The sequence below is a fragment of the Elgaria multicarinata genome, chromosome 7 (genome assembly GCF_023053635.1).
Source record: "Elgaria multicarinata webbii isolate HBS135686 ecotype San Diego chromosome 7, rElgMul1.1.pri, whole genome shotgun sequence".
Taxonomy (NCBI): Eukaryota; Metazoa; Chordata; class Lepidosauria; order Squamata; family Anguidae; genus Elgaria; species Elgaria multicarinata.
Genome location: NC_086177.1, coordinates 34,180,924 through 34,193,538, shown reverse-complemented (window position 1 = coordinate 34,193,538; position 12,615 = coordinate 34,180,924). Strand labels below are relative to the sequence as shown.

The window sequence follows — 12,615 nt, the reverse complement described above, 5'->3', positions numbered from 1 at the left end:
TAGGACAGAAGTGGTAATTTTATGTAAACCCCACCTTTTTCTCTCTATCCAGTTTGAAAAATACTCAGTTTGACACAACCCCATTTTTAGACTGGCCCTTCATTGGCGGGAGGGGGACCTAACCCACCCACCCAGACACTAGTCTTGTTTGTGTCTCTCTGCCTTGTGCCAGCTTGTTTTGAAAAGCTTAATTTAGTTCAAGAAATAGCCAATATACATCTGCACGCATCAGACTTTTAAGCCAGAGATTGCAACCCCCTTGGGCTTTTTCCCTCCCTCCCTCTTTCCCCCCCTCAAAAAGGCAAACATAAACTTGGTATGTTCTGGAAAGATCATCTTTGGCTGAGTCAGGTGGTACAGCGTTTATTTGTCTGTTTATTCGGTGGCATTTAAGAGTCTGTCGTTTTGTGTCTCTCCACACATACACACGCCGCTCTTTCTCTTCTCCTCCTCCCTGGGTTGGTGCTTCACTGAACAGGGACGATGGCTATGTGTGCATGTGCGGGAGGAGGCGGGGAGCGACTGCGCAGCGTGAGCCACGGCAAAGAGCCTCTCTTCGTCCTTGGCCTTCAAAGCCAAAGCGGGATGGGGGGTTGGAACAGGGGGAGAGGGAGGGGGAGAGGGAGGGAAGAAAGGAAGGGAGGGAGGGAGGAAAAATGGGAGAAGTCGCCGGCCAGCTTGCCTGGGAGCTGCCCCTTGGCACTTGGGAGCGTGCCCGGAGGGAGTTCTCCAGGAAGCGCCCGCGCCCCTTGTCATCCCTGTTGTCTTGCGTCTGCCAACGTCTCCAGCCACCTTCCCCGAGTTGCCTTCGCCGTCGTCCACTCCTGCCATCGTCGAGCCCCCACCCCGCGACCCCCCCCCAAAGCCCGCCCCTCCCCCTTCCTGCCCCCGAGGCTGCTGGCAGCTGCTAATCCCCTCAGCATTTGTGCACTAACGCGGCTCTGCCTTCCCTCGGCCTCCCCTCTCCTCCCCTCCCCGACTCTGCAGGCCCCGTGTCCCTCTCCAAGTCTAACGCCAACGCCGTCTCCTCCATCCCCATCAACAAGGACACGCTCTTCGGCGGCGTGGTGAACCCCAACGAGGTCTTCTGCTCGGTGCCCGGCCGCCTGTCCCTGCTCAGCTCCACCTCCAAGTACAAGGTCACCGTGGCAGAAGTGCAGAGGCGCCTGTCCCCGCCGGAGTGCCTCAACGCGTCTCTGCTGGGCGGAGTGCTTCGGAGGTGAGGGGGCGGGGCCGCTCAGACGACTTCGCCGGGAGGGGGGCGGCGGCGGGGGGGGAGGGCGAGAAAGGGGAGAATCCCCACGCGTGTCGCTGGGGCGCGCGCGTGAGAACCACCCAGGGACATTTTGGAGGGAAGGCAGCCCATTGGATGGGGCCGTGCGCGTGATTGAGGGATGGAGGCTCAGCCACTCACACGCTCCCCCAAAGGCGCCATTTCCCCTCAGTTCCGTTTCCCGTCTAGCGAGTGCTTGGTTTGTAAAATGTGAGGCGCCAGAGCGGAATTTGCACCCTCATTTTCTGCAAAAACAAACAAAGCATGCTGCCCCCTCCTCTGTAGAGGCTGGCTGTGGTTACTTAGAAGTAAAGGAAAATGTATTCTTGCTTCTACTCCAACACATTATGTTTCTTCATTATGACTTACAAGATCCCAGGTTTCAGACCTAGGGTTAAAAAATAAGTTCTGTCACCCTGGTAGTTTTAAGGCCTCCTGCACAGTTATTTCAGAGACAACTATTTCAGCAGGTTTGCCTGTTTTGCATTCCATTGTGCCTTCATGGCCTATCTTCCAGGCTTAGTTTTTCCCAAAATGAAACTTCACTGAATATCCTTCCTAATAAGGATTTGTAATAGATTTTGGAATACTTAAAATACTGCAGTACCACCTGATGACAGTACTCCTGTGTTGTGGATTTGTCTTCACCTCAGTGCAACTTCAGTGTCCGGTGTCCTTTGTTTTAATAATTTGTTCAGGGTTAATAGCTGCAAAAAGTTAACGTTTTTGTGTATGCATGTGTGTGTGTGGGTTAACTTGGGAACATGAGGGGCGGTAAGATAACCTCAGAACACCCCAACTCCATGGGACATTTTGAGATTAGAACACTAGCCCAAGAATGCCTTTTAAAAATAGTGACCTGGGTATTTTTAATGAGCTTGCTTCACTGTTTCCTACAAGCCATTGAACTTAGAAGACTTACATTCAAATTCCAGTTCAACCATTAATACAGTGGATAATGTTGAGCATGTTCCCAAGTTAACCCTGAAAAACCAAATAGCAATATTAAGTTTGCATCTGAAAAAAACAAATGGCAATATTAACACAAGCTATTTCACAGGGCTGTTATTAAAGAGAGAAGGTTACACAGGATTTTGCAAACTACAGATACTAAGAGATAGCGATAATTATCATTATTATTAATTAGAATTAATGAGTTATTGTTATCCTTGTTGTTATTTGTAGCCGCCACACTGCACAAATTCACACCTCTGCACAGATTAGGTTGCCATATTGGTCAAAGCAGGCAGCATGTCCTACCACAGGGCACCTATACATCCAGTCGACACCAGCAACAATAGCAAGCAACACTTTCCTCTTCAGCATAGCAGGTCGCATATCGCAGCAAGGCTTCCTGAAAGCTAACACACACACACCAGCTGAGGGCAGTGCCAGCATTTCTTTACTGAGGAAAGCCACTGGCTATGCTGCAATAAGGGAATGTTGTCAGTCTTATCCAGCTAGCTGGGTACAGGTGTATGATGAAATAATTTTAAAAACAGAAAACCAAATCTATGTTTGAGCAAAATAGGTATCCTTCTAATTTAGAGCAAATTCTTGGTAGTTCCCATAATGAAAGACAAATGACGACTTTTGATGATTGTGATTCAGGGTTGTTAATAATTCAAGGAGGTCTGGCTAAAACAAGTCCCCATTGGATCAGTAATGTGTACAAGCACTAATAGTGGTTTTGACTTTGATCACAATATGTAAGAATACATTATAGTCCCTCCAAGGATCACTTGGTGTCCATACAATAAGAACATAAAGGGTGTAACTTTGGCTGTTTTATTTCCATAGTTATTTCACACACAAGGAAATATTTCAGCACATTTCCCTGTTTTGCATTTAATTGTACCTTCATGGCCTATCTTCCATGCTTAACATTTCCTGGAATGAAATTTCAGTAAATATTCTTTATAATAATAAGGATTTGTAAAGTAGCTTTGGAGGAACATGTCTGAAAGAGTTGTAATATGATCTGGTTGATATGGTTGATATTAGTCATATGTTAAGTTGTTTTTTTGTGTGTTTTTTTAATGTGTGGAACAGGGCAAAATCAAAAAATGGAGGGAGATCTTTGAGAGAAAAACTGGACAAAATAGGATTAAATTTGCCAGCTGGGAGACGTAAAGCTGCTAATGTTACCCTGCTGACATCACTAGTGGAAGGTAAGTGATGGCTTTAGATTTGGTAGTGGGAAGGGCATTCTTGGGAAATTTGTATTTTTTCTGTGTACTGAACAAAACAGGAACCTTTTGGAGGTCTGTGCTGAAATGTTTATGGGTATTGTTTAATTTAAATCATTATGTCTGAAGAAAATGTTCATTTTGACCTTTCGCTTTGTACTTTTTCAAAAGGTGAATTGAAACTGTCAGCCCAGTCCAAAAACCATTTATGTCAAAATACTTGGAAGTGGGCTGTATTGAAATCTGTTTGGACTCAAATCTTTGTAATGCATTTAGGATCTGGGTGCCAAGCCTCAATGAAATGAATTAAACTAAGGCCTAATCTACACCAAGCATGATATTGCACTATGAAAGCTGTATAAAAGCAGTATATAAAAGGCAGGAGCCACACCAAGCACTATGAAAGCGGTATATGGTCTGTGTCATGGGCCCCAACAGTTGTCAGTGCACTTCCATACCGATATAAAGCAGTAGTGTGGCTCCTGCCTTTTATATACTGCTTTCATACCACTTGCATAGAGCAATATCCTGCTTGGTGTAGATTAGGCCCAAGTTGGCTTAAATTCTCAAACTTCAGTTTAACTGGGTTGCTGGCTGATGGTTCACTTGCATAAAAAAAAAAATAGGGCTGAAAACATTAATCGAGTAAGCGTAATTAATGGATTAATTTATTAATCACTGATTGACATGGTAGATTTTAATTGGATTTTAATCAGTGGAATCCCCAGTGAAAGAGGTATACCAGTGATACGTACAAATCTTGTACATATCTTGATTCAGACAATCCTTGAAGCCTATAGTCCTGCTATGTTAGTTTTGCTGGAATGAACAGACCTAAAGAATCGCAAAATGATGTGTACAATCATTGTACATATCTTGATTCAGATTTTAATCAGGTAGTCCCTAGTGAAAGAGGTACAGTAGTGATGTGGACAATCATTGTAATATCTTGATTCAGAGAACAGGGACTGAATTGTGATGAATCTGTAAACAATATATGACTTAACTGGGTTTCATATTCAAAATAAGCTGATTCTTCAAAAGATAATTGCAACTTTTAATTGATTAATGGATTGATTAATTAGGCTGAAACAAGTAATTGGACTGTGATTAACAAACCAAAAGAGCCAGGGCATTTGAGTTTAAACTTATATAACTACAATCCAGTTATACTTCAGCCTGTTCAGTCCATTTATTTAATAGGATGGAGGCTACTTCTTAAATGTATCCCCTTGCAATTATCTTATAAAGATCTTTATATTTACAAATAAACATGTTTAGGTTCTAGATGTAAATTTGGTCAAATCTGTATTGTATATTGTATTATAGATGAAGCTGTAACTCCTGTTGAATTCATTCTAATTTAAAATCATGTGAAATCTACATATTAGGGCTTTGCTGGTTTGTGGATCAAGTAGACAATCAAGTACAAATTTTATTCAGTGTAATACTGTATATCTAGACCAAAATATATTTCGATTTTGCTTTGTACTTGAAGCCCATGGTTCTTCTATGATAGTTCTGCTGGGCCAATACAAGCTCAAAATTATTCCTAAGTATGTAATGGTTATGTGTATAAAACTAGACCCATGACAATTACTCAGAGTGGTGAGGAAAAGTTTTAGGAGTGAGGCCCTATTTCAGCCTTCCCCAAACTGATGCCCTCCAGATATTTTGAATTCAGCTCTCATCAGCCCCAGCCCATAAGGGCAATGATTAAGAATTCTAGGAGTTGTAGTCCAAAGCAACTGGAAGGTTCTAGTTTGGGGAAGGCTGCCCTATTCGCTGCTTATATGAGTGAATACTTGCCAAAAGAGTGCTATAATGAATTAGAAATTTTTAGTATTCTGCATTGTTGAACATTACAAATCCAAAATAAGCCTCACCATAAATTAAGACACGATAGAGAACAAATACAGAGTTGAACAGAATAAATATGGGCACAAACACATGGCAGACACCATTGTCCTACCCATCAGTGCGGCATTACTATGACTGAGGATAAAAAGAATTTATAAAAAGTTCTAGCAGTTCTAGCAGACTTTTTCTTATGTTCTGTATAGATGGTGTGGATCAACATGTTTAGAAAGCAAGGCAGTATTAACCTTCACAAAGGAGATCCATCTTTGGCAACTGCCTTACACAAAATGCCACCATATGAATAACTTTTACATGTATACCTTAAACAAATTTTCATACTACTTCTGGGAAAAGGGGAATCTTGTTTAGATATGAGACCCAGAATGTATGTATTTATTTTTATTTGGCATGTAACCTGTGTGTGGCATTAATAAGATGTAACAGGTAGACTTTGGGATCGATCATCTGTTTGAGCAAATCATGTATTAATGCAGCTCTCCAGCCCTCACCATTCTCTCTATCATTAAACGTTTAAAATGTTAGGTGCTGCAGCTTTCAGAAGATAAGTCTCTGCTGCTTCTAACTACATACCAGTAAATCATTTAAGTTATTCTGACATCTGCATTTGGGAAATGCGTGACCACTACTTCCTGAATTAGTTTGGGAATCCTTGACCTAAGTCATGATTTAATGGTGTCCTGAAAGCCTTGCAGCCAGCCCCTGAACTCTTCTTTTGTTCTCCATTGTTGCAGAATATGGGGCACCTTCTTTGATACCATTTCCTATTTAACTATAAAAGAGGAAAGTGGACATACCATTTTAACATTAAGGAGAAAGCAGGGTTGGGTTCATTGGACCACATGCTTTATAATGGGGAAATAACTGTAATGGTCAGATTATAAAGAGGATTACTTTGTTGCAGCTGTTGACATAAGGAAATTGATATGGGTTGATATTCATGCAGTCTTTCTTCTCCAGCTTTTAATTTCTGAGGTCTTTAACCTCGATTTTGGTTACTGTCTGTATAGAGTGATTTTTAAGCTGTTCTAGACCCCTGGGTTAACTTCGGTTTTGCTTAGAATCAGCTAATAGTTTTCTTTGCTTTAGTGTGTGTGTGTGTGTGTGTGTGTACTCAAAGATGTGAAGCTAAAGTTTTTTTTAAGAATGACAGCCAAAACTGAGAGACTATTCATTGTTATTAGTAACTAAGGTATACTTACATGGTATGAACAACTGATGTGTAACCAAGCAAAGCAAAATTTACAAGCAGCTGAAAAAAAATTCAATGGATGCTAAAGAAAAAAAAAAGAAAGGAAAAGAGAGAAGGGAAATCTCCTGTACTAAAAAATAATTAGAGGGGAGAAAAAGCTGGTGAATATTAATGCTATTGTGAAGTTAAGTAATATGTAGATGTTTCAATAGGATCTATAGTTCTAAGGGAAGTAAAAAAAAACTAATTGGGGTTTGATCCACTTATATTAAGTGGGAGAGGGGCAAAGGAGTAAGGGCTAATGTGCAGATAAACTGATAATAGTGGTTAATTATTTTTCCTTGAGAGATAATATACAGTTGTTTTGGCTGTGGGTCCCTGTGCGATGAGGCAGTTTCCAAAGTAATGTTATTGTTTATGATCCGCTCCATTTTATGGAAACAAGCTCACTGGACTGAGGCTTTGAAGCTCTAATTGGCGCATGCGTTCTTCCGGACCTAGAGCTAATGGCAGGAAGCCCTGCGGTAAAAACCAACTGGTTCAGGAAATTAAAACCAAAGATTTGAAAATCAACAAAACAGGCAGACTCAGTGGAATGACCTTAAAATTCTTATGGTTAATAGTTTGGAAGTGGAGGGGTGGGGGAGAAGGGAAGGAGGGATAATTATATGCGATCAAGTTAAATTTTAACCACTTATCTATTTAATACAGTCCATTTAAAGGAGTTATAGAAGTAATCATGATCAATAATCAATATTAATCTCTAGTTAATGCTAAAAAGATCAGTAGAATAAGTAGATATTTAGCATGGTGTGGTTTCCATATATGCACATAATTTATCTGTTTCTATATGTAAGACATGAACTGATTTCCTAAAGCATACACATACAGAATTACAATTTCACTTTTGTAAAGCAAAGTATACAGTATGATTTGGTGGGTTTACAGGACAAAAGGCCTTATTGCCATACATTTGCATGGGGCGGGGGAAGCACTGTTTAATCCATGTGTTTATTAATCATGGGAACCCCTCCCCCACCAAACAAAACTGAATATGCTTTAATCAGTTCCGTGGCCTCTGAGGAGATAGTGTTCAGTGTTGATGCTCATGATGTAAAGAATGCTTATTGCTTGATTTAGAACAATGCATTAAAAGCAACTAATGAGGAGCTGATCGTTGCCATCAGGAAACATCCCCAAAATATCTCTGAGTTTGTCTTATTTATAACAATCAGTTGTTTAGGCTATTCTTACACCAGAATCCTCAAAGGAGTTTCTCTAATCCAGCACTTTACTTGAGGATTATAAATGTGCAAATATTAGTAGGTCGGAGCCTTCATTAGCTGGAGTATATGTTAAATTAAAAATGTCCAATGGTGTAAGCAGTTGTACACCTACTGAAGTCAAACAGCAGACTCCTATTGATTGTAAAGGAGCTGGTTAGCTGCCCAAGCATGTCACCAGGTTCTCCTTCTCTTACCCTCTTTTTGAGCTTTGCATATTGATTAGATCTGTATTCCACCCCACCCTTCATTTCAGGAGAAGCAGTGCATCTAGCGAGAGATTTTGGTTACGTCTGTGAAACAGAATTTCCTGCCAAGGCAGTAGCTGAATTTCTCAACCGACAACATTCCGATCCAAACGAGCAAGTCACAAGAAAAAACATGCTTCTAGCTACAAAGTAAGACATTTACCAATATCACTAAGGAAGATGTCTGTTTGTTTCATAGTGCGATTAGCTTTTCATTTGATTAATCTGCATTTATTTGTGGGTGTTAGTTTTCGTCATACATAAAAGGCTTCTCTTATGATGTACCTGAACAGAATGCATTCATTTTTGAGTAGAAGGCTATATTATTGCCAACATTACTGCTGAAACTGAGTTAATCCAAATAAATGGGAAGGATCCTCTCTCCTATGAAAGTAAATGGAGATGGCTGCAAAAACAATGGTTTTATTATTCAGGAACATTTGTGAGAGTGTCTCAGCTCATACATTCAAAGAGGAGGGATTTTCCATCATTTCACAATGAAGCATAACTGGTACATTAATGTTGCAATCCTCTGCAAACTTACCTAAAAGTAAGCCCCATTGAACACAGTAGGACTTACTCCCAACCAAATATGCATAGAATTGTGCTGCATGGCAGCAATGCTATACATACTTACCTGGGAGTACACCCTATTGGACTCATTGGTATTTACTTCTGAGTAGACAATCATAGGATTGCACTGGTACTTGGGAATAAGAAACAATCTCAGTGGAACTTCATTCTGAATAAAAATACATGGGATTGGGCTCTCAGACCATTAGAATGTGCATCTTCTTCTAAGTCTTTGTTTAGTCAGTGAATAAGGCTATTAAACTGTAAGCAGCAAAAAATGCCAGTGGAGTTTATTTAAGGAGGAGGGCACTTGGAAAAGAGTAGATAGGAAAACCAATTAGAATTCCAGGTTTTTTGGGGGGGTGGGGGAAGTGAGAAAGAGAGAGAAATTGGATTGTTGAGAATGATGTGTTTGCTGGAAATTAAAAGACTTGTTTAGTAGCCCTTCATTACCTGTTGATGTCACCAAAGGGCACTTTGCCAGAGGGCACATACCAGCTAAACATGGGGGCACTTTATGGTCGGTAGATGTTTCACGCTGGTCTTTAGAGAGGAAAGTGTTTTAACGTGCCCCTGATTTTTCTGCTGCATTTCCACCCTCAAAAGTTTTCTCATATATTGTTCTGAATGTAACTTCTGAGTAGGCCCTTCCTTGTCATGCTTTTTCATCTACACACAGAGCAGCTGCATCTTTCTTAATGCCAGAGTAGCTCTTGCTTCTGTCAAGGGGGAAGTCCTAGAACTGACAGGCCTAGCAGGAAGTTCCAGCTAGAGTTCCTGTTGCTTCATGAACAAATTTTATGGAGAAGGCAGTAAAATATTGTCACTTGCTTGAATACCCATCCATTAATTTATTCTGATATGATAAATCACATCAGATAAAGGTGTGCTAGTGAAATTAATGCAACTTACTCCTATGGAAAACAATATGTTTATGACAATGCTATAAGGAGTTGTTTCAGAACCCAGAATGCTATTTGGATATGCTGTATGCTACTACAGATTTTAAATTTTTTTTGGAAGGGATGCTTTGCTCGCCCTCCCCGCCTGTGTGTGTGTGTGTGTGAGTGAGAGTGAGTGAGAGAGAGAGAGAGAGAATGTGTGTGTGAGAGAGAATAGTTTTGTAGTGAAGTGTAAATGTTATGGATGCTTGTGTGATTTCCGATGCATTTCACTCAACCTTTGATGTGTTTATGAAGATGTACATGTATATATGAGAGGGAGGAGTTGTGTTAAAAACAGAGGAATGTATTTGTGTGTGTGTGTGTGTGTGTGTGTGTGTGTGCATGCGTGCATGTGAGTTCTTGGGTGTTTGAAGCCCACATGAGTGACTGAATGTGGAAGAACAGAGGCTAGAAAGTTTGTAGTTTGGGTGGTGAATGGAGTTGAGATTATTGAGAAAGTGTTGAGTGCTGTTAAGATAGTTCTAATTCTCATTGTCAATTAATTTTCAATATGGTCAGTAGTAATCAAATATTAGAATGAAATAAGGGCACTGGCCCTGCCTAAGACTCAAGACTCACAAAAGAAGAGGAGTTGATAAAAGGAAGGATGAAGTGTGTGGAGGCACTAAGAAAAGAAGGTGAAAAGAGGGTGATTCACTTTAAAAATGCATTCATGTGCTAGAGAGCAGAAAGGAAAAGATTGCTCCTGGAAGAGATAGGTAGGGGTGTGTGTGTTGTGTATGAGAGAGAGATGATGGAAAGCGTTAGGGCCTCCCTGATGTTCTGAATAAGGTATCATGGGGAGTGGTGAGAGTAAAAAACCAGGAGAGAGACTCTCTGTCTTTGTATATATGCCTTTGCTCTAGAGGCATTGACTCCTTGGCTTGGCTGCTCGCTGACAAGGCTGGCTCATTTTTTTCTCCCCCTTTCCCCCCTTCTCCTTCTCTCTGCTCCATTTATGCTGCAGACAGATCTGCAAGGAGTTCACCGACCTGCTGGCTCAGGACCGATCTCCTCTGGGGAACTCTCGGCCCACCCCCATTCTGGAGCCGGGCATCCAGAGCTGCCTGACCCACTTCAACCTCATCTCGCACGGCTTTGGCAGCCCTGCTGTGTGTGCTGCAGTCACGGCTCTGCAGAACTATCTCACCGAGGCGCTCAAGGCCATGGACAAAATGTACCTCAGCAACAATCCTAACAGCCACACAGACAACAGCACCAAAAGCGGCGACAAAGAGGAGAAGCACCGAAAATGAGGATTTTTCTCCTCCACCCACCCACCCTGCCCAAACAGCCAGCCTGGCCCTTCCATGCATTTCTCTTTCAGACTCCCCCCTTCCTCATCACCCCAGGCTACAGCTGCAGAAGCTCAGAGATCTTCTGTCCCAGCCTATTCACACGGTAGGACTGGAAATCCTCGCCTCCCATCCCACCCCGCTCTTCTTTTTCTTCCTTCATCACTTCCCAGTTCACTCCCAGTTGCTACCCAGTCTGGAGCCTAAGAAAACGAACAAGGCGATGGAGCCAGCCTAGGAGGGAAAGAGAGAGAGAAAGAGAGTTTTTTTTTGTCGTCTGAGTTTGTGTGAACTTTTCATTTTTTTTATACAAAAAATAAAATAAACAAACAACAACATTAAAAAAACAAACAGAACTTTTTTTCTAAAACAAAAAAAAGAAAGAACTAACATTAAAGATTGAGAAATAATTAAATAAATGTGGAGAAAACAAATGAACTTCGTTGGACTGAATCACCACCTCCCCTTACACAAACTTCCGTTTAAGATTGTAGCCATATTTAAAAAAAAAAAGCAAAAGAGGCAAAAAGGATGATGATTATGATGATGACATTTTATCAGTATTGTGAATAAACTTGAACACAAACCACATGCAGTTCCATGTCATGTCTTCAGTTGTAGAACCTCTCTCCTATCCAAGGTAAAGCGACCAATTTGAACTTTCTTATGATGAATCCGATTCACGGTTCTTCTATAAGGGGATCAGTGTTCATGTATGTATATATTTATTTATGTGTAATTTAATGGGAATTGTAAATATGGTGAGTCTGTTTGAAGCTTTTTTTTTATTTATCTGGTGATCTCGTTTACCTCTTGTTTAGTGGGTTTTTAAATCTTCCCCCTTCTTAGTTCCATCACTGTGGTTCATGGTTACTTATTTAGAAAACAGAGGGGGGAGGGGTTTTTTGGAGGGAAGGGGTGGCATTTTTCTGGGATTCATCACTTCAGCCCTGTTGTAGCATGTTTAAAAAAGGCGACAATAAAACAGCTAAACAAATAAAATAACCTGGATTTTAAAAATATATTACTAGTTCGACCTTTAGTTTCTCATTGGTAAAGGGGGGGGGGGGAAATCACAACCAGCCACTACCACCTGAAATGATATTGGTCCCCCTTCAGGGAAGGTGTTTTTTTTGTTTTGTTTTTTTAAACTGTGTTAGTAGTTTCTGACAACCCCTTAAGTGTTGTGGCTTTAAAAAAAAAAAGAAACAAAAAATTATATCCAGTGTCTTTCTATTGAAAGCATCATCAGAGCAATAAATTGATATTGTCTATTCAGATAAAGGATTAGGGATCTTCTCTCTCTCCCCTCCCACCTTTTCATTTTGAGTTGTCTTTTGGTTCAAAGAACTTCCATACATTTGGGACCACCTGGTATCCTCTATTTCCACCGGCCATATTGGAAGCAGTTATAGTTGTATTGTATTGAGTTGTGCTGGCAGTAGTTTCCATGCCTGTCAATGTATCATAGTCCTTTGTTGCCCAGATAAATAAATATTTGATACGCTTTATGTCGATTTTTTTTTATTCAGTGGCCGTCTTTACCCAGGCGTATTTTTGTTCTTGGCAGTATTTTTTATTCAGTATGGTTACAGTAATTGAGTTTAACTCTCCCTTGACAATTGCTCCTTGCAATAAGCAGCTGAACCCATTGTTTCCCTCAAGTATAATAAAAACTTACTTTCAAGTTGGAGTTCAGAGCAGGGTATCATTTAGATATTCCACTGAGTCTGTATTCAG

General features: G+C 40.8%; 1 protein-coding gene across 3 annotated transcripts in view; it reads left to right on the top strand.

Annotated features, from left to right (window-relative positions):
* TFAP2A (transcription factor AP-2 alpha) overlaps nucleotides 1-12,384 on the top strand; it is a 30,488-nt gene extending 18,104 nt beyond the window's left edge. For all 3 annotated transcript variants that reach the window (XM_063130359.1, XM_063130361.1, XM_063130360.1), the window contains 4 exons: nucleotides 988-1,219; nucleotides 3,326-3,444; nucleotides 8,072-8,213; nucleotides 10,548-12,384. In XM_063130359.1, the coding sequence (XP_062986429.1) occupies nucleotides 988-1,219; nucleotides 3,326-3,444; nucleotides 8,072-8,213; nucleotides 10,548-10,836 (782 nt within the window). In that variant the 3' untranslated portion in view covers nucleotides 10,837-12,384. The remainder of the gene's footprint in view (nucleotides 1-987; nucleotides 1,220-3,325; nucleotides 3,445-8,071; nucleotides 8,214-10,547) is intronic.
* Nucleotides 12,385-12,615: the final 231 nt, after the last annotated feature.